The following is an 18,341-nucleotide window of genomic DNA, read 5'->3' on the forward strand; positions in this document are numbered from 1 at the left end:
TTTCTCCTGGACGAAACGGTGGAAAAGTAGAAATAACTAAAATTCGGCATTTCAGTACTTTATGTTTGGCCCAGGATGGAAAAAGGAACCATTCAGATCGTATGTTTCACAGGGTTTTCTGCCACACTCTCGTCTACCAAGACCCGCCTGTGGGGTTTAAGGAGGCCTGTTTGGGGGAATGGACCAGGCCTGATGCACACCGGCACTATGGGGACCACTGGCAGATCGGCACCAACGGGTCTTGGTCGTGACCATGGCTAGCTTTGCGACCCCCAAACGTCAAGGCTTCATCAGCAAAGTCAGGCACAGGTGACTCGGGATCAGGAGAGCGCTGGGGCTTCCGTTCGTAACATTCTTTTCATCTCTTAAAAACCCTTTGTCACTGAAATATTTGTCAATTGAAGATATTCCTCTTCTTGGTAAACAATTTTTGAGATTTTATATTTGAGATTATTCTTCATTTAACTTTTAAAACACTATTGTAGTTAAATATTTAAAACAATAGCAAGTAGTGAGTGTATTACGATGGTCGAGCTTCACTCATTCACCACTGCATACAAAATGCCAGCAGTGAGTGTTATTCTCTGGCCCCTTTAAGAGTCTGACAGTGAATCCTGCTTGTAGGATGATGTGCATCATTCTCATAAGCTTCTCCATTGTAATGGTGCCATCTTTCCTGATTTGGGTCAGAGTCCACCTGTTCTGCCTGGTCCCTTTCATCAGTCTCTTCTACTTCCTTCCACTCAGGTAAGAGATTTCCCAGCAAAGAGAGTTTTTCGGGAGAAAGAATGCCATTTTCAGGAGAGTTTACCTTAAATTCTGTAATTAGGAGATCCTTTTCATGTGGTCTATAATAAATTGGCATGCCTTCATTCAGCAGACCCTTGAAAGCTGTTGGCAACCGTACTTAGTCATTTTTCTTCATTTTTCTTCCTTTATGACAAGTCACTTTTAGGAATAATCAATAGACTCCATTTAAATAACTGATGGTAAAACTCGACAAAGGCTTTGATTTTGAAGAAATACAGTAATTAGCATAAATCTTGTGCTTCAAGCTTAATTTAGATCCCAGCCATGTGCTATTTCAATTCTCTTTTTAGAGCAACACAGTGTATATGATTATTATTCAGTTAATGGTAAACATCATAGCACAATCAAATTTCTTATTATTAATTCTTTTGATGGGGTTTGTTTGGAGTGCTTGTAAGCCATGTAGAAAACATTTTCCTCATCTGAAAAGTAATTCTAAACAATAATAATCTACAACAAGAATATTGCAAATTACAGTTGATCAGAATGCCAAATTAATAATCCAGAACTCTGATTTGTGATTAAAGGCTGTGCTTCCAAAAATTCTGCAACTGAAGATATGAAAAGCTTGTTAATTATCTACACTACTAGCAGCTAACCCAGGCTGCAAACAGAGGCACAGATGGCTAATTGGCTTCAGTTGGTGGAGGGTCATTTTAATTAAATTTTCTTTAAATTTTGTTATAAAAAATTTCAAAGCTGAAACTGAGGGTTTATGATAAACATGGCCCTTCACAGATGACCTGATTTCCATCTTTTTCCTCTAGATTTGATAGAAAAAGTGACAACTGAACTATCCACATCCATCTACCAGCTAATTGATACCCATTGCAGCAGCTTTTATGCAGATTTCCAGCCTCTAAATGCACCTGATAGCCCTTCCTGTATAAATCTTGGACCTGATTCCCACCTTAGCTTCACTGTGTATGCAGCTCATAATATTCCAGAGACCTGGGTACACAGGTGAGTGATAGTTTTTCACAAAAGGGTTAATTATTTTTTATATAGCTTCTAATTTAGTATAATTTGTCTTGATCTTATTTGCAAGAGCAAATATTTCATAAAATTTTGAAATGTAATCAGCATAGATTTATCCTTACTCTTGAAATCATTTAAAACTTTATTTCCAATGTACATTCCTTTTCCCTCAAATCTTCCATTCTCCATATTAAAAATAACTGCATGTTGTCATTGTATCATTATGGAAACAGAAAATTCTCATCCTGCTTAGTGATTGCCCCCAAATTTTCATCTTTTGTGTTTAAGTTTAAATGACTAATGCCAATTAACACAGAGCAAGATAGCACACACATGTACAGGGAGATGGAGAGTATTTAAAAGTTAAAAAAAAATCACATTGACCCCCATCAAGTTATGAGTGGTAAATATTTTATGAGAATAGAACCTTGATAAAGTGAGAATCAGCCAAGAGTTATTTAAGTTATGATAGAAATTAACCACAACTATTCATGGAACATTGCCAGATTTTAGGTTGACTCTGTTATGTAGTATTTTCTTGAATAACATAATTAGACTAATATTATAATAGTTATTTTAAATTCCTTATGGATTAAATCTATGAGGGGACTCTGATTAAATCAATTATAGTTGATAAGAGAGTAGTAATTTACTAATGGACTTATTGTACGTACTGTATTTAGTGTCTCAAAGAAAAGCTGAAAGAAACAATTTTGGTAAAAGAGAAATAATTTTTATTTTGATCTGTATTTTTTGCAAATAACTGAACTGTACAAATACATCTTTATAGAGTCAATAAGGAAATTTTACCTTTGTGTGTAAAAAAAAAATACTATCTCACTTATACATTTATTTAAAACCCATGGGATGATTCTTTTATGCTTTTCCTCTCTCTTAATTTTGTGAAGAATTTTAAGAGGCTGATGTACAGAGGAACAAATTTCTAGTCTAATGAATATTCTCATAATCTTTAAGCTATTAATATATCCTTATTAATTTTAATTCACATGGAAAAACTGTGTAGCCAGATAAATACAGATATTGAATATAGGTCCCTGTGCTATGTAGAAGAAACTTTTTTGAAATCTATTTTTAGATATAGTGGCTAACATTTGCAAATCTCAAACTCCCAAGTGTATCCCTTCCCACCCCCTTTCCCCCAATAATAATATTTACTATGTCTGCGAGTCTGTTTTAGTTTTGTAGATGAGTTCATTAGTATCCTTTTTTTCCTTTTTTTCTTTTTTTTAGATTCCACATATGAGTGTTATCATATGGTATTTTTCTTTCTCTTTCTGGCTTATTTCACTTAAAATGACCATCTCTAAGTCCATCCATGTTGCTGCAAATGGCATTATTTTATTCTTTTTTATGGCTGAGTAGTATTCCATTGTATAAATATACCACAACTTCTTTATCCAGTCATAAGCTGATAAGAACTTTACTTCAATAACAACACAAAAACTCTTTTCTTCTCCCCTCACCACAGTTTATGTTACTGATATCACAAATTAAGTCTTCATATATTTACATATTTTTATAATTAAAGTTTTTCTATATTTTTTCCTTTAAAATTCTATACCAGAAGTAAAAGTTGTTCATGTGCCACCATACAGTATTACAGTATTCTCTATTTGTCTATATATTTACCTTTACGGGCAAGCTTTTATATGCTTTCATATACTTTCATATTGATCAGCTTTGTGCCTCTTTCTCTCAGTCCTCTCCACCTGGGACTCATATAAAGTATATATTTGTCCAATTGATTGTGTCCCATAAGTCCTTTAGGCTTTTTTCACTCTTCTTTATCTTCTTTGTTGTTGTTGTTTCTCTGACAAAATAACTTCAAATACCTATCTTTGAGCTCACTGATTTTTTCTTCTGCTTGATCAAGTCTGCTTTTGGACCTCTCTATTGTTTTTTTTTTTAATTCAGTTACTGTGTTCTTCAGTTCCAAAATTTCTATGTGGTTCTTTTTTAATATTTTTTTATCTCTTTCTTGATACTCTCACTTTGTTCGTGCATCATTTTCCTGAGCTTATTGACCATGTGTGTGTGCATGTGTGTGTGTGTGTACATATACATATGCATATATATATTTTATTCTTTAGTAGTTCATTTCTTTAAGACTGGTTTCTGGAGATATATTTTGTTCCTTTTGTTGAGGCATGTTTTCCTCTTTATATATCTCGTTTTACTTTGTGTTGGGATTTGAGCGTTTAAATAAACAGCCACCTCTCCCAGTCTTTATGGATTGGTTTCATGCAGGGAAAGAATGTTACCTATCAGTCCAGCTAGAGATTTCGGGGGCCTTTCAAACCTTTCCTATAGGTGCATCTTCTCTGGACTTGTGTGTCTGTGAATTCACGGTTAGAGAGGTTTTGCTTCTTTCTTTAAGAGCTCATAATTTCTTATTTCATCTAATGTCAGCCTGTGGTATTGCAGATTCTTTAGTGTTCCATTAGCTGCCCAGCTCTGCTTTGTTCTCATCTGCTACCAGCCATCCAGTGTGCCAGGTCCCATCAGTGCTCTGTTAAGTGAGACATAAACCGGTGCCTCATACAGCCTCCTGAAAAAGCCAAAATGTTGATTGCACACTACGCTCTCCCTGCTCCCCTCTCCCCCTGCCAATGCAGAGGCCATCAAGCTGCGTCAGCCTCTGTCTGCTGTCCTACAGATCCTCTGGAGTGGCAGCAAGCCTCCCAACCTCTTTACTGTTCTTATAAGTCCGTGGTCCCTGGCATCTAGAACATACCGTTTCCTGTCAGCATTTTGAGACAGAAACCCGTCCCTCCTAGAGCCCCGCCCCCAAAGCTGGAACATTGGAATCACAATCCGAATCTTTCCCAAGGGAGAAGCCAACAATTGGGGGTTTTCTCCTATTCATTTTGCACTGAGGTGGGGGGAGATGGTGAGTGAGTTTGTGCTAGTTTAGACCATCACCTTTGTTCTCAGAGGCCCCCAACCTGGTACCCATTCCTGTTCAACACCTAGATTCAGGCAAGACAGAAACCAGTCCTTTGGACAGCCCCCTAAAACGTCTGAATGTTAGACATAGGTTCCAATCTTCTCTCTCCCACCTCGTAGACAAGCTAAGATTTGGGAGTTTCCTCCTGACCACACAGCACTACAGGGGGCAGAGGAACTCTGGGAAATGAGTGCCATGAATTTTCCTACTGATTTCTGTGTGGCTGGTTTCACACTTGCCTGGGGTACAAGAGCCTGATATGTTGTTTCTGGATTTCTCATGAAGAGAATTGATTCATGTATTGCTGTTGAATTGGTGTCTCTGTAGGGGAAAGAAGTCTAGGGCTTCCTATTCTGCAGTCTGGCTGATGTCACTGAACATAAATTCTTAAAGTAATTTTTAAAGTACACTCTGTACAAGCAAACAACACTTTATCATTTGACTTTTAACTATAAAAATAATTGACCCGTGTAGAAAACTAGTTCCTTTATAGAGTTCAGCTTATTGAATCAATGTTGTTTCTTTTTAGCTATAAAGCATTTTCTTTTTCCTGCTGGCTTTCATATGCTGGAAAGAAGCTGTGCCAAGTGAGAAACTTCAGAAATACTCCAGTCAAAAAATTGTTTTTTTTCTTGGTCAACTGGAACGAAACGTAAGTTTATTCTGGTGAGATCATTTATCTAGTTAAGATCAGGTTTTTCCCCCTTTTTTTAAGTGAAGGTTTTTTTTTTTTTTTTTTTTAGTGTTTCTAGTTGATTTCTTTTCAGTGATGTGATAAATATGCTGGGGCTAATAGATAACTGACTTCAATTCAAGAGATTAAAGGTCCATTTAAAAACCTAGATAAATGTTCAGTCTACGTTATCGAATTGCTCAAAGAGGGAAATTGGAAAAAGGAGAATTATTAATCATTCGCAGACTGTGGATAAGAGGAATACCCTCTATTTGGGGTTGGAGGGAGGTCGGCTCCATATATAACAAAGAAAGGAATCACCTAATAACGTATGTAATCTCCATTTTCCTACCAAAGATAATTAAGAATTTGTTTCAACAATCAAATTTTTGGATAGTAATTATTATGCATTGTGTAAACTATCATCTGATTTGGAGTAATCAACTCCTGCCTCTTTATTTTATAGAGATTTATTAAATCAAGCAGGAAAAGTACCTTATTGGCACTGTCCGTGCTTCCCCTCTTCTCCTCTGCCCCTCTCCCCAACCTAGTCACTTTATTCAGAGTCTCAGGGGGCTCGCAGGCCCAGTCTGTGGCTTTTACATGATTACTGCTGCTTTTCCTTGCTGTTCCCATGACACTGCTCTGCTGTCATTTTTCTAGGGTCTCCACTGATCCACTGAGAGCCAATTTTCTTCCCACCACAAGTGGAAGAAAACCCCCCAGGCCACACCCCAGCAGCCCTTTCAGAAGGGCTGGCTTTCTTGGGAGATAATTTGACTCCCAGTATTATACTTCCCTATTAACATATGTGAGCCAAATTTTTGAGAAGTCTGAGGATGGTGCTAGATGACGCCATCCATCCCGCTCTTAGTGTTACCACCATCAGTGGTGGAAATAACGTGTGGTCTTTTGTTCTTACATACTTTGTGGTTCCTTTCATCGACTGTGACAACCTTTATCTCCCCTTGTTTGGTTAAAGTTCTTGATTCCTTTGACCAAAAACCTGACCTTCAATTACAAAATCCCCTTCCATTGCACAGAATCAGTTCTGCCTGTTAAATTCTTCAGTGGCTCCCCAATTCCCATGAAGTAAAATACAAATAATTTAGCATCGCACACAAGGCTGTCTAATTTGGCTCCTGCCTGTCTCTGTACTTTCCGCTCTGGAGGTAGCCCCACTCTCTGTCCCTGCATCCAACTACTCTCTGCATCTGAGCTACTTACCCTAACTACGAACTGAGAAATCACGCCTCTGGTAGGGGTCCCCTGTCTGTCAGGAACACAGTGCCCTGCCCTCATTGCCTGTTTATTGTATTCCAATCATCATAGTACACCTCCAGAATATATTCTCTCATCTAAACTTAATAACAAAAATAGCAGGTATTGTCATCTCCATTTTGTAGGTCAGAATATTGATGTTTATGAAGCTTAATTAACTCACTCCAGGTTCCACAATCAGTAAATGGCAGAACTAGTGCTCAGACCCACTCTGACTCCAAAGCTGAGGCTTTGACTGTGATTTTCGTACTATTTCTTACAACATATAAAATCTTGGGCTTAGTATTTATATTCTACAAATAGTTTTCACATCTTAAATTTAAAAATAAAACAAACTCTACTCCATTCTTTCAACAACAGCCATGCCATTTTTTTTCCTTGGCTCTGCAGCAAAACCCTCCCAAAGAGTTGTCTATTTGCACTTTCTTCAGTTTTTTCCCTTTACTCAAACATACTCCAGTCGGACTTTCATCATCTCTGCTCCACTGAAATTGACCATTAGAGTCAGCAGTGACCTGCATAGCTAAATGTATGTTTCTCAGTCTTCATCTTTCATGATCTATTAGGAGCATTTGGCCCTATTGATCTCACCCTCCATCTTGAAATATGCTCTCCACTTGGTTTCCACGTCCTTTTAGCTTCCCTTCTCCCTACCTGGACATTCATTCTCCAGACTCTTTTTTTCTCCCAGATGGACTATCATCTCACCACTGAAGCCTCTTCTCGTTTGTATCTGTGCTTGCTCCTTTAGTCTTCTCTTAAATTCACATAGCTTTAAATGCCATCCATATGCCAAATTTATATCACCAACCCAGGCATCAGTCACAAACTTCACAGTTATATACTCAACATTCCTACAACTGAACTCTTGATCTTATACTCCAAACCTTTTCTGCCCCTGGATGGCCACTCTGGGTGATCATTTCCAATTTTGATTGTTCAGGTCAATCCTTAGCCCGAATTTCCTTCTCTCAGACCCCATCTTCAGGGCCTCCTATAGGATTTCTCCCCAAAATATTTCCAGAATATTACTCCTCATCACTTTCATTGCCCTAGGCCAGTACCATCTCCCCTATGTTACTGCAGTAGACTTGTAATAGTCACCCCACTTCTCTTGCCTTTATAATCCTTCTCACACAGCAGCTAAAGTAATCTCTTTTAAAATGTAAGTCAGGCCACGTCATTCTTCTGTTTTATAATCCTGAAATCCTTCACTCAGACGAAAGTCAAAATCCATACAGTGATCTATAAATGAGTTCTATACAATGTGACTTTTTAAATCTCCTATTTTCACTCTCAAAAACTTATTTTGATTTTAGGAAAACTATCTCATAGAGAAGAAAAGAACGTTTGAGAAATTTTAGTGTTTACTTACTTTTAAATAGTAGAGTAAGGCAAACATACAGTTAAAACTTGAGTTCTGTGCCAGCTGCTTGCATATAAAGAAGCAATCTAACTTCACTTATCGAATTGTCTCTTAAAGCATTTTTCTTTTTCTTGTCTAAAAATTCATTCCTTTGATTTTTCAATAGCCATGTAGAAGTTAATAAAAAAGATTTCTCAGTGAATGTGAAATTATTTTGGCTTTAGAAATCCGTATGTATTCAAGAAATGAATAAATATTTAGAAAGCATGTATTCTTACCCTAGAAGAATTTATTTTTATTAATAAAAATGACAAGATGGAGATTGGCAGTAACCATCCACTGTAACTTATCGAATTTTTTGTCATTCTTGATATGAAAAGCTCATTAATAGGGAAGTTATACATGAAGAAACCAGACTCAGTGAGAAAAAGAATTCTAGATTATGTGAGAAATAAAGTGAAATTATAGCTTCCATCCTAGCCCAGAAATATGAAAACTGAATTGAAAGTCAATTACAGGTAAAAGAGAGACCATTCAAGAAATTACTGTGCATTCCACAGGATCATCAACATTTTATGTTGAGTTTCAGAGTTTCTTTTAAGCTGAGAAATATGTCCACATTACATTGAATGAATATTATCCCTATGAAAGAATATGAAAGAAAATAAAGACTTTTAGTTTTTAGATATCTGAATGTATAATAATTTAATTTTTTAATCTAAATTTTGCTTATCTAGAAAAATAAATCATCTTCACACTAGTCTTTCCTCTATTTCCCTTCCCTACTTTTAACTAGAATTATATTTCATCTGTCCACAATGGCTAATATAAGTTATTACACTGTTGATTGAATAATGAATATAATGCTGATATACAACCTACCATTTGCCACGTGTTGTGTAATGTAATATTTGTTCCATTTTATGGACAAGAAAAACAAGGCTTAAAAAGGTTAAATGTACTCCTCAAGTAAGAACATCCTAATAGTCACAGAGCCAATGTTTGAATGCAGATATATGCAGATCCAGACCTCTGAATTTGTCTTCTTCACACATTGCTTACCTATTGACATCTATGAATTATTATTAACTTAATGACCTCATGCCCTCAACTGCACTTATTAACCCTCCCCCAACTTCCTCTTCTGTTTTCTATCAGCTAAAGTTACCCACTACAACATAACCTAGAAACCTAGAATCTATCTTTTAATCTTCATAGTCATATTCCACTAATATGCTGTCAGTCAAATATTAGTTATCCATTTTACCTCTAAAATAGCTCTTCTGTCTTTCCTCTTGTTAGAAGCTTTATTACCACCTGGATTTGGACCCTTTTCATCTCAGAGAACAGCACATTGAGGAAAGAGATGTGTACTCCTCAAAATCAGTTACGGTCGCAGGGCTGAATTAACTCCTCCTTATTCCTGAGGTTGTACTGCCTAGCCAATCACAAAAGGGGGTCACCAGTCTTATTTTACACCCACAGTAAGGACTGCTCCCAGTATCCAGATAAGATAGCCAACTTCTAGTATGAGAAGAGACTCAGTATTGCCTGAGGCCTCAACTGGGCCAACCTCAGCCGGCACTTTCCAACTGGATGATAGGCTTTGGTCATGATCAGTGCTCTAAGCATCACCTGCTACTCAAACAACTTGACTTCAAAGTTCAGCTGGGAATTACAAGGCCAGTGAATTCTATTCAAACTCCTCATGCCTAACAACATCAGCTGTCATCCAGTGCAAGCTGCCCTCTTGCTCTTCCAGTCACTTTCCTCTTTCTTCTTCCCCTTTCTTGGTGAAATCAGTTCCCACAAATCTTCCCTTATCTGCTAATCTCTGTTCCAATTTTCCCATTTCTCCATAGCATTCTCATCTTCTACTAAACATATTCCCCCATCTTAACCTCTTGAAAAATATCTCCTTGTCTCATAAATAGATCTCTGCTAAACACCATACTTCTCTTGAGATTCTTATAATAGAACCTGATCATTTCTATATAACCAAGATGACTCAATGAAGAGAAGAAAAGTACCCTTCTCCCTCTCATCCTTAGGGACCTCAGATTACACTCTCGACTTTCTGCCAAAAGGTGTTTCTCCTTAGGCACTTACCCCTCCCAACTGTACCCCTTCCAGTCTTAGAGTATCATTTATAACCTTCTAGATATTCTTACATATATTGATGGATTCAATGCCCAAATTCAGGTTTTTCCCACTGTTAACAATCCTGTGTTTCTCCTTAGCCACTTTTTTGGCCCATATCTACAATCAATCCAGGGGCTGAGTTTGAAGTTTCTTCACCTTGATGTATCTAGGAATGGTATCTCAGCCGCCAGCCCCCAAACTCCTGAAATCTCATCATCACCCAGAATAGCCCACATTTAAAATTATAAACAACTCTCTATACTCTCTCATTGAAATGTTTCCTTTTGCCATTAGGAAAAATCTCAAATTCTTTTGCCTGGCATGCAGAGTCCTTAAGCATTCTTGCCACCACCTGTCTTTCTAATTGCATCCTCTATGACCTTCCATACCAACTTAATTATATTCCTTGTTCTAGCCACAATGAGCCACCCACCAGTCCTTAGCTACACTTAATCTTTTCATGCATATATGACCTTGTCTATGCACTTTTCTTGAAATATTCTTTTCCAAATCTCAGTCTGATTGTAGCCATTTACTCTTCAAGATCCATTATGAGTTATTTCCTGCCCTCCTCCTAGTCCCTAAGACAGTGTTAATCATTCTTTCTTTTGTGCTTATAAACCGTAAGTGCTCAAGTTATTGTAGTTTTAAAAAATAAGCTTACATATCAAAATTTTAGCAGTCCCTATTGATTAACCAGTGTCATTATTCTGTGTACTTCTACTATATTTCTACTTTTACAAGATTAAACAGAAAAGAGGATGCCTCAATTCAAATAGTCAAAATATTTTTGTTGTATGACATTTTATTACAAGGAAATATTCATGAAAACATCATTGTAACTGGTTAGGTAATCTACTTCTTTATTTTAAGGATCAACTTTCCTCTTGAAATAAAGTCACTTCCAAGGGAATCCATGCTCACTATAAAACTGTTTGGAATTACCTGTGCAAACAACAGTGCAGATTTATTGGCCTGGACTTGTCTTCCACTGTTTCCAAAACAGTAAGTATATCATTTGTGATTATAATAAAATTCCCATCTTAATAAAACCTCCTTAGAACTAGATATTGTGCAGTATATGGCATAATAAGAAAATCAAGAAGACATTTTATTCTAAAATAGAGGTAGCTCAATATAAATCATGACTATTGAAAGCGAGACTGAAAAGCAAAATATAGAAATGGCCTTAGAAACAGGCCTCATGTTCAGCTTGTCAACTGGCTCATTTACAATGAAAAGGTATCAGCATGGCCAATCTCAATTTCTTTTCTTTCTCCGACCAGCCAATTTCTCTGGAATTACTAATTCAAAATGATTTAGATCAGTGCTGTCATTTAAAAACAATGTAAGTCATGGAATTCTGGCTAAAGTAAAATTATTCAGGGGAATTGGTTGACTGACCTTTTATTGCCAAGAAGAAGTATATGTTAACTTTAAGATGGTATTTTTCAGAAAAGTAAGCCAAATATGAGTTTAGATATTCCATCACCAGAACGATTTGCCAATGAGAAATTAACTTCTGGTTTAACTGTAAGGATTTGGAATTACTAATACTTAGGGTATTTAATAAAGTCAATTACATAATTTTCTATATTATTAAGGAAAATATATTTTAAATGAATCAACTTAGTTATTTTCACATGGCAAGACTTGCTTTAGAAACAAATTGTGAAATACAGGACCTTTGGAAAACTAGAAGCTAGGTTATAATTTCATTTTAATATCATATTATTATAAAGAATGTTTCTATCCCTTCTCGTTTAGAAAGATTTGATAATATAAGAATGTTAAGAAAATTCTTCCTCAGCTTTTAGTTCCCACATTTAGTCAATATAAATAAATATTATCAAAGCAACTGTGATAAATTTTTAAACATCATTTTTATTGGATTAATTCTGACGTGTGTGTGTGTGTTGCTCTTTTATTTGTTTTCATGTTATAGCCAGTTTCCACGTGTATGTTTCGTGAGGACAGGGAACATATTTTCTTTGTAATTCTGTCATCTAATATGGTAGCTCTTATAAACAGGCAATCAGTACAGGTTTGTTTACTAAATTGAATTGGAAAAAAATCAATCTCTATAGGAGATTTAGAATGAAATAAAATTTCAAACATCTATAAGAAGCAGTTTAGCCCTAAAAAGGAGTACCAACTGCTGTTAGCAGATATTTCAGAAATCTGATTTGTGGGCTAAGAACTTTCATTACTTCCTCCCCAGGAGCAGCTATGCAGGTGCCCTTCCTTCTCATGAGTGAGTTTCTTTTAAGTTTCAACTGCAGTATTTGTAAGATCTAGCATGTTTGTAGACTATATTTCTAGCCTTCACTGAAAACACATTTAATCCATTTTATTCCCTTCTATCATCTAACACGCTACTTTGCACATAACAGGCAATCAAAAAATATTAAATATATAAAAAGTTTGAAATACTTTTTCAAACTCATCTTCAAGGCTTTTTTCTACATGGTTATGATAGTAAAATACTGCCTCCATGTTGTTCTGTCACGTATCACTTACTACTGGTAAGCATTTTATATGTGAGTGATCACAGACAATAGGCATCTTTAAGTAATGCCTTCTGGGACTGATACTCAGTGAGGTTTTTCCTCAGGGAAAGTGGCAAAATTATGGATGATAAGCCATCACACAACTTACTTCAAAGAGCACGCCAATAAGCATTTGTAAGTATATTTCCAAAAGACCATTTCCTATGAAAATCAGAAAATCTCCCTCTCTCCTGGGATAAACAACTTAAAGAAATCCAGATCTTTTTAAGACATAAGAAATCCATCATGTCAGTCCACTGGGGAGATATAGTAACTCCCACGATGCTCATTGCTCTGAGTTACAAGGATTCTAATCCAATTTATTTGATGTAGGTATTTCCAGATCACAGCAAATAAGCCATTTAATTTCATTTCCTTTCTCGGAATGACCCCTGCCCATAAACTTTTGGTATTGAATCTGTCATTCATTACAATTTGAATTGCTCATACCTAGCCATGTGGAGTTGTAATAAGCATTTATGTCTTTTTTTTTTTTTCCAACATACAACCTGAAAATAAGCAGAATTAAGGGTTTCCTATCTCTTTGTGGCTTCCAGAAGTGGGTTTCAGGAGAATCAATGGAGATTAAACTCAGATATATTAGTTATGGCTGCATCAAGAGTGTCTACAAATAAAAATAAACTGACATTTTCAAGCACACAAAATCACCTTCAGTCCTATAAAAAATATGTTTCAAGTACAAAGGTAAAATTTTGCCCACAGAAGTTTTGTAATCCTCTCCTTTGCAGACAAGACTTCTATTGCTTCTGTATTCTGTGTTTGGTGTTCTATATTCGGTGTTCCATACTGCAGCAATGAAGTTATTCTTCCCTCAACAATTCCTATGAGCTACCTTCCCTACTTAAAGTCTACTTAAATTCAGAAAAATTGCGTGGTAGTTACTTAGCATTTCTAAGTTGTGATAAACTCCTTCAACACAGAGATTCTCAACCCTGATTGAGCAATAAAATCTCCTGGGGAGATTTTTAAAAAACCCAAAACCCAAGTGCCCCCCAAAATTCTAATTTATCTGGTCTGTGGTGGGGCCCAGGCACCAGTATTTTCAAAACTCTGGATATGCGTTAAAGCCCAGGAAAATTAGAATCTTTTACGGAATTTCAGAAGAGGCCTAAGTAAATCTTATTCCTTAGACTGTTGCCTGAGGAACCAACTCTAACCCCACTATAAATTATCATTTTGGATATATCCTTAAAATCAAATAATAAAAAAGTTCTGGATGAAAATTCCTTATCATTCTTCCTCTCTGTATAAGAAAGACCCTCAGAGCTCAACTAATTCAAATATCTCATTTACATGTGAATGATGAAGGAAGGTTAAGAGACTTGTTAGAGGTCACTGGGCTACTTAGGAATATAAGAGGAACCAGAATGAAAGGCTGACTCCTCCCCACTCCACGCGTTACTCCCTCAGGCTGTCTCCCTTCTTGCCCTTAGTGCCACGCGCTGCTCTGTGACCACACTGAAAACCTCACCACCATGCAAGGGGCTCCTGTCTCAGCCTTACCTGGGCTCTTCTCTTGGGTGTGAAGCCTGTTAGACCAATGAGAGTCAGAGTCTCAGAGTTTAATAATATCAGATTTTCTGAAAGTGCCAGCTGCTCAGTTTGGAAACTTTCTGTATTCTTGGCTCCAGAATATCAAGCTATGGATGCACAGAATCATATAGCCCAAAATGACAATAATTGTTTTATTCAAACCACTTTTTTTTTTTTATTACGTGGGGAAACAGGAGCCCAGAGTGGGTAAACCAGCCCATCTGTTTTCCTGGTGCCATAGATTTTGGTTTGGTTTTTCTAAGCGTAGGAATTTGTACAATATTGAAGTTAAAAGGATCTTAAAGATAGAAATGTTAAATTTATCATTGTGGTCCTTTTCTTTAATGACAGTTTACTCAAAAACTCCATGTGTAAGAGCAGTTACATGTTGTTGGCTGGGGTGGGTGGGGTGTTGAAATTCTCGAGTCCAACCTGTTTGCCATCTTCTCTGTACCTTTCTGAAGTCTGCTCCCCCAACCACCAAGCCGTATGAAAACAAATATGAAACTTGAAAACCACTAATTTTGTGCAGGGAGCTCGAAGAAGGTAAGCCAAGTTGGGCTCGTTAATGACCGTAGGATTCAGATGTCTCTATATAAAGTCTGCTGCTCTTTCCCACGACAGGAAACTGTTTCCTGTATGTTTTGCCTTCATCATGTTTTTTTTCCATTTAATTTTAACTGATTTAATAAACCTTTCACAGGATTGTAATTTTAAAACTACTGGTGAGCCCCACCAACCTAGTGTTAAAAGTTTTCCATTTTCATCCTCTTTCTGAGACCACCAACACTTTTTGATGCATTCTTTGAACATCTTAATTCTTCTAATCATCTTCCTCGTCCTCTCATTTTTCTCTTCAGAGAAGTCTGTGGAAATTTATTTCCTCTACCATGCTTGCAATGTCTAAAAAGACGCTTGAATATATTCCATCATCAGAATATAAATTAACTAATATCAAACACGTAGATAACCCAAAGAAAGTGCCAATTTCTCCCTGAATTGCCTTAAAGTATATATTACATCAACCTCAGTTGGACAGCTACAAGTTCCTGCTCTCTGTGCCCTGTTGTTTGATATACCCCTTCGTACACATACTTGAATCATGAGTTCTGACTTCATTCTCCCTGTCTGCCTCAGGGTTAAGGCCAGGGTGACTGTTAATCCAGACTCCATCCAAGGAGAGGAATGGCACATACTGACACTTATTCTTGAGTCCCTTCATTCTTTGCAGGAATCAACTTGGATCACTCAGATTTTCAGAGTGAAATATGGCCAAGCCATATAAATATAGTAAGGCCATAAATATGATTCATTACACAACTTAGATGTGAAGAAAAAACGCAATTAATATATCACACTTTTCTTCATGAGCTCCCACCCTGCAACTAATGAGGAAAAAACTTTTCATCAATTACAAAAAATTAGTCAATTCAATAAGTTAAATAGTCCTTATAGAATAATGCAGTAAAAACACTCAGTCACTCAGATAGCTTCCTGACACCCTAATTCTCTTCTTAAGAGGGTATCTGGATACACAGGAAGAAAAGAAATAGATTATTTGGCCTGGTGATTTATGATATCCAAATCAAAGGCACTTTTTAAGCTGCTGGCTTTTTGTTACAGCTAGTGTAGCTTGTGGTGGGTGCTCTCCCGCCTTAATCCGGGGCTTACTGACACTCTCTGACTCGGGCTCTCGCAGGCACTGTAGACCCATCTGAGGTTTACCTGGGACTCCCAGTTGACCTCAGCTCAGATGGTCCTATCGGATGCCCTTATTACAGAGGCCTTTTGTCCCCACCCTGTGACCTCCTTTATAAAAACCCCCTCACAGGGGTTTCTTTTTCACAGCTTTTTCTAGATCCCATCTCTTCTGTACAGAAGCCAAAGAAGACCCAATAAAGCTAAAGATAGGAGTTCCTTTTGCCTGTATACCACATGGCCTCAAGTTTAAAGTCACGCCACAGGTTGGTACAGGAGCAGCTCAAGAGGTGATGTTCTTTCAGGATCCGAAACATGGAGGACAAAATGGAGCACCCCCCGCCCCCCAGCCTTCAGCACTGTGCTGTACTCACGCTTCTAACACTCCTCTCCGTCTGCCTTCCAAAGGCAGAAGAGGGCGAAACTGGGATACCTCTGTGTACCACATTCACTCTGTGTCTTCTGCTTCCGCCATCCCAAATTGCCAGAAAGTGGTGGCTTTTTCTTTTGCCCCATTCTCCATCCAGTGTGCCACATCACCTTCCGCACCCCTGTTAACTCTTTACCGTGAACAGGAATATTTTCTGTAAACGCCACGGAGAACATGAACGTGTCAGCCTTCCCAGCTTAGTGTTCGACCTTCTCTTTTCTGCATTCTGGCTGAAGCTAATCCAGAGCTTCTCCCAAGAGATGGATGCTTCAGACCATTTGGGGAAAGGTTATGTACTCTGAAAGGCAAAAGAGAAAAATCACAGTTCTAATCTTTACCCCATTGAGTTAACTTCTAGCTTGCTAATAATTCTGGCCCCTAGTAGTGTTATACTTAAAAAAAAAAAAAAAAAAACCAACAACAAGTTTGTCCAGATGAGGGAGGAATAGAACAAAGGGGGAAAAAAGACTCTAAATTCATCCTGCTAAAAGATTATTCTTAGATCATATAAAAATATCTGCCCAGTAATGTTTGAAATTATACTCCTTTGGGCAGATCCTTTCTAACAATATCTCTAGATATGAAATATAAAAAAGGCAGGCCTCAGGAGGCTAAGGGTTTAAAAAGCTTTATTAGTTGGATTTTTTCTTCATATTTTGTATATCTGTGTGTTAAATGGCGAGGTAGAATTGTAAATTATTTTCAAAAAGACTCAGGTAATAAAGTTCTTTATGAACTTTAATTTTGTTGACTTTAAGTTCTATGGTTTTAATTTGGTATATTATAATCAAAGACTGTTCTCAGTGATCATTGGAACATTTTACCAATAATGTATATACAAGCCAGGTATAACTTCTTCTTAAATTCCTATAAGGATCTGTGGATTTGGATGTTACTGAAACTGTTAAAACTATCCGTGAATTCTTCCTGTCTGAAGTCTTTCCTGTATTTACTTTCATAAACTATGGTAATTTATAACATATTTTTAAATATTCAGAATATGAATAATCTTTCTATTTGTGCATAAAGAACCATTTCCTCCATGAAGTCCCACAACTATTTTGATTCTGCAAATCATATGCTAATTTAAATCTTTTCCTTCTATAAATTTAGAGCTCATGTCTTTAAAGATGCCCAGGGAATTTAGTCACTTGATGGAGCAAAAAATGTTAAGAGTTAACATCTTCATTGATTTAAGGGAGTTGTATTCCAAGAGTATAAATCTGAGATTCTTAGTCCCATCTTGTAATCAGCGCTGTTGGAAACTAAGAATAAATGCTACTTGTTAGAAACCATCGTGGAGACAATTTTCTCATGTGGAAATAAACGTAGGCGCCTATGAACATAGCCACGCGTGTGGTGTATTAGAAATGAGCCGTTAATCAGTACCTAGGCTTATGGAATATTGTGTTTCTCTTCTAGCTACTGAATGAAGCTACTGAAATAGCTGATTATGTTTATTCAAAAAATTATAGATAATAATAGCATCCCTCTGGAAATGACTTCTGTCTGTTTGTCTGTATGTGTTGTCTTTTGCAGCAGATTCATTCCCGGATCTGTGCTGTTCAGCATGACATTACAGCGTGAGCCTCCCATAGAAATGATAGCTCCAGGAGTGTGGGATATAAGCCAGCCATCGCCAGTGACCCTGCAGGTAAGTGGCAGGCTATGAGATGAAAGTACACGCAGCAAGTATTGGTTGATAAGTAGCCTGCTGTCAATTACAGAAACAATTTTCTTCCAGGATCACACATTTTTTAATAGTCTTCTCTTTCTGCAGCCTGCTGGGATTTGTGAAACCTCTCTGCTTTTATTTTGCATTCAGTATTCTCAAGGCTCTTCTCTCCCAACTTTTATAATAGCAATTTCAAGCCATTCTCCATCAAACACAG

At 37.0% G+C, this 18,341-nt stretch overlaps 1 protein-coding gene across 1 annotated transcript in view; it reads left to right on the plus strand.

Moving 5' to 3' along the window:
* The window catches only part of PIK3C2G (phosphatidylinositol-4-phosphate 3-kinase catalytic subunit type 2 gamma), a 266,488-nt gene that overhangs the window by 71,402 nt on the left and 176,745 nt on the right, over window positions 1–18,341 (plus strand). The window contains exons 11-14 of the mRNA XM_031444030.2: window positions 1,578–1,773; window positions 5,286–5,408; window positions 11,092–11,223; window positions 17,989–18,103. Of these exons, the coding sequence (XP_031299890.2) occupies window positions 1,578–1,773; window positions 5,286–5,408; window positions 11,092–11,223; window positions 17,989–18,103 (566 nt within the window). The remainder of the gene's footprint in view (window positions 1–1,577; window positions 1,774–5,285; window positions 5,409–11,091; window positions 11,224–17,988; window positions 18,104–18,341) is intronic.

The sequence above is a fragment of the Camelus dromedarius genome, chromosome 25 (assembly GCF_036321535.1).
Source record: "Camelus dromedarius isolate mCamDro1 chromosome 25, mCamDro1.pat, whole genome shotgun sequence".
Classification (NCBI taxonomy): Eukaryota; Metazoa; Chordata; class Mammalia; order Artiodactyla; family Camelidae; genus Camelus; species Camelus dromedarius.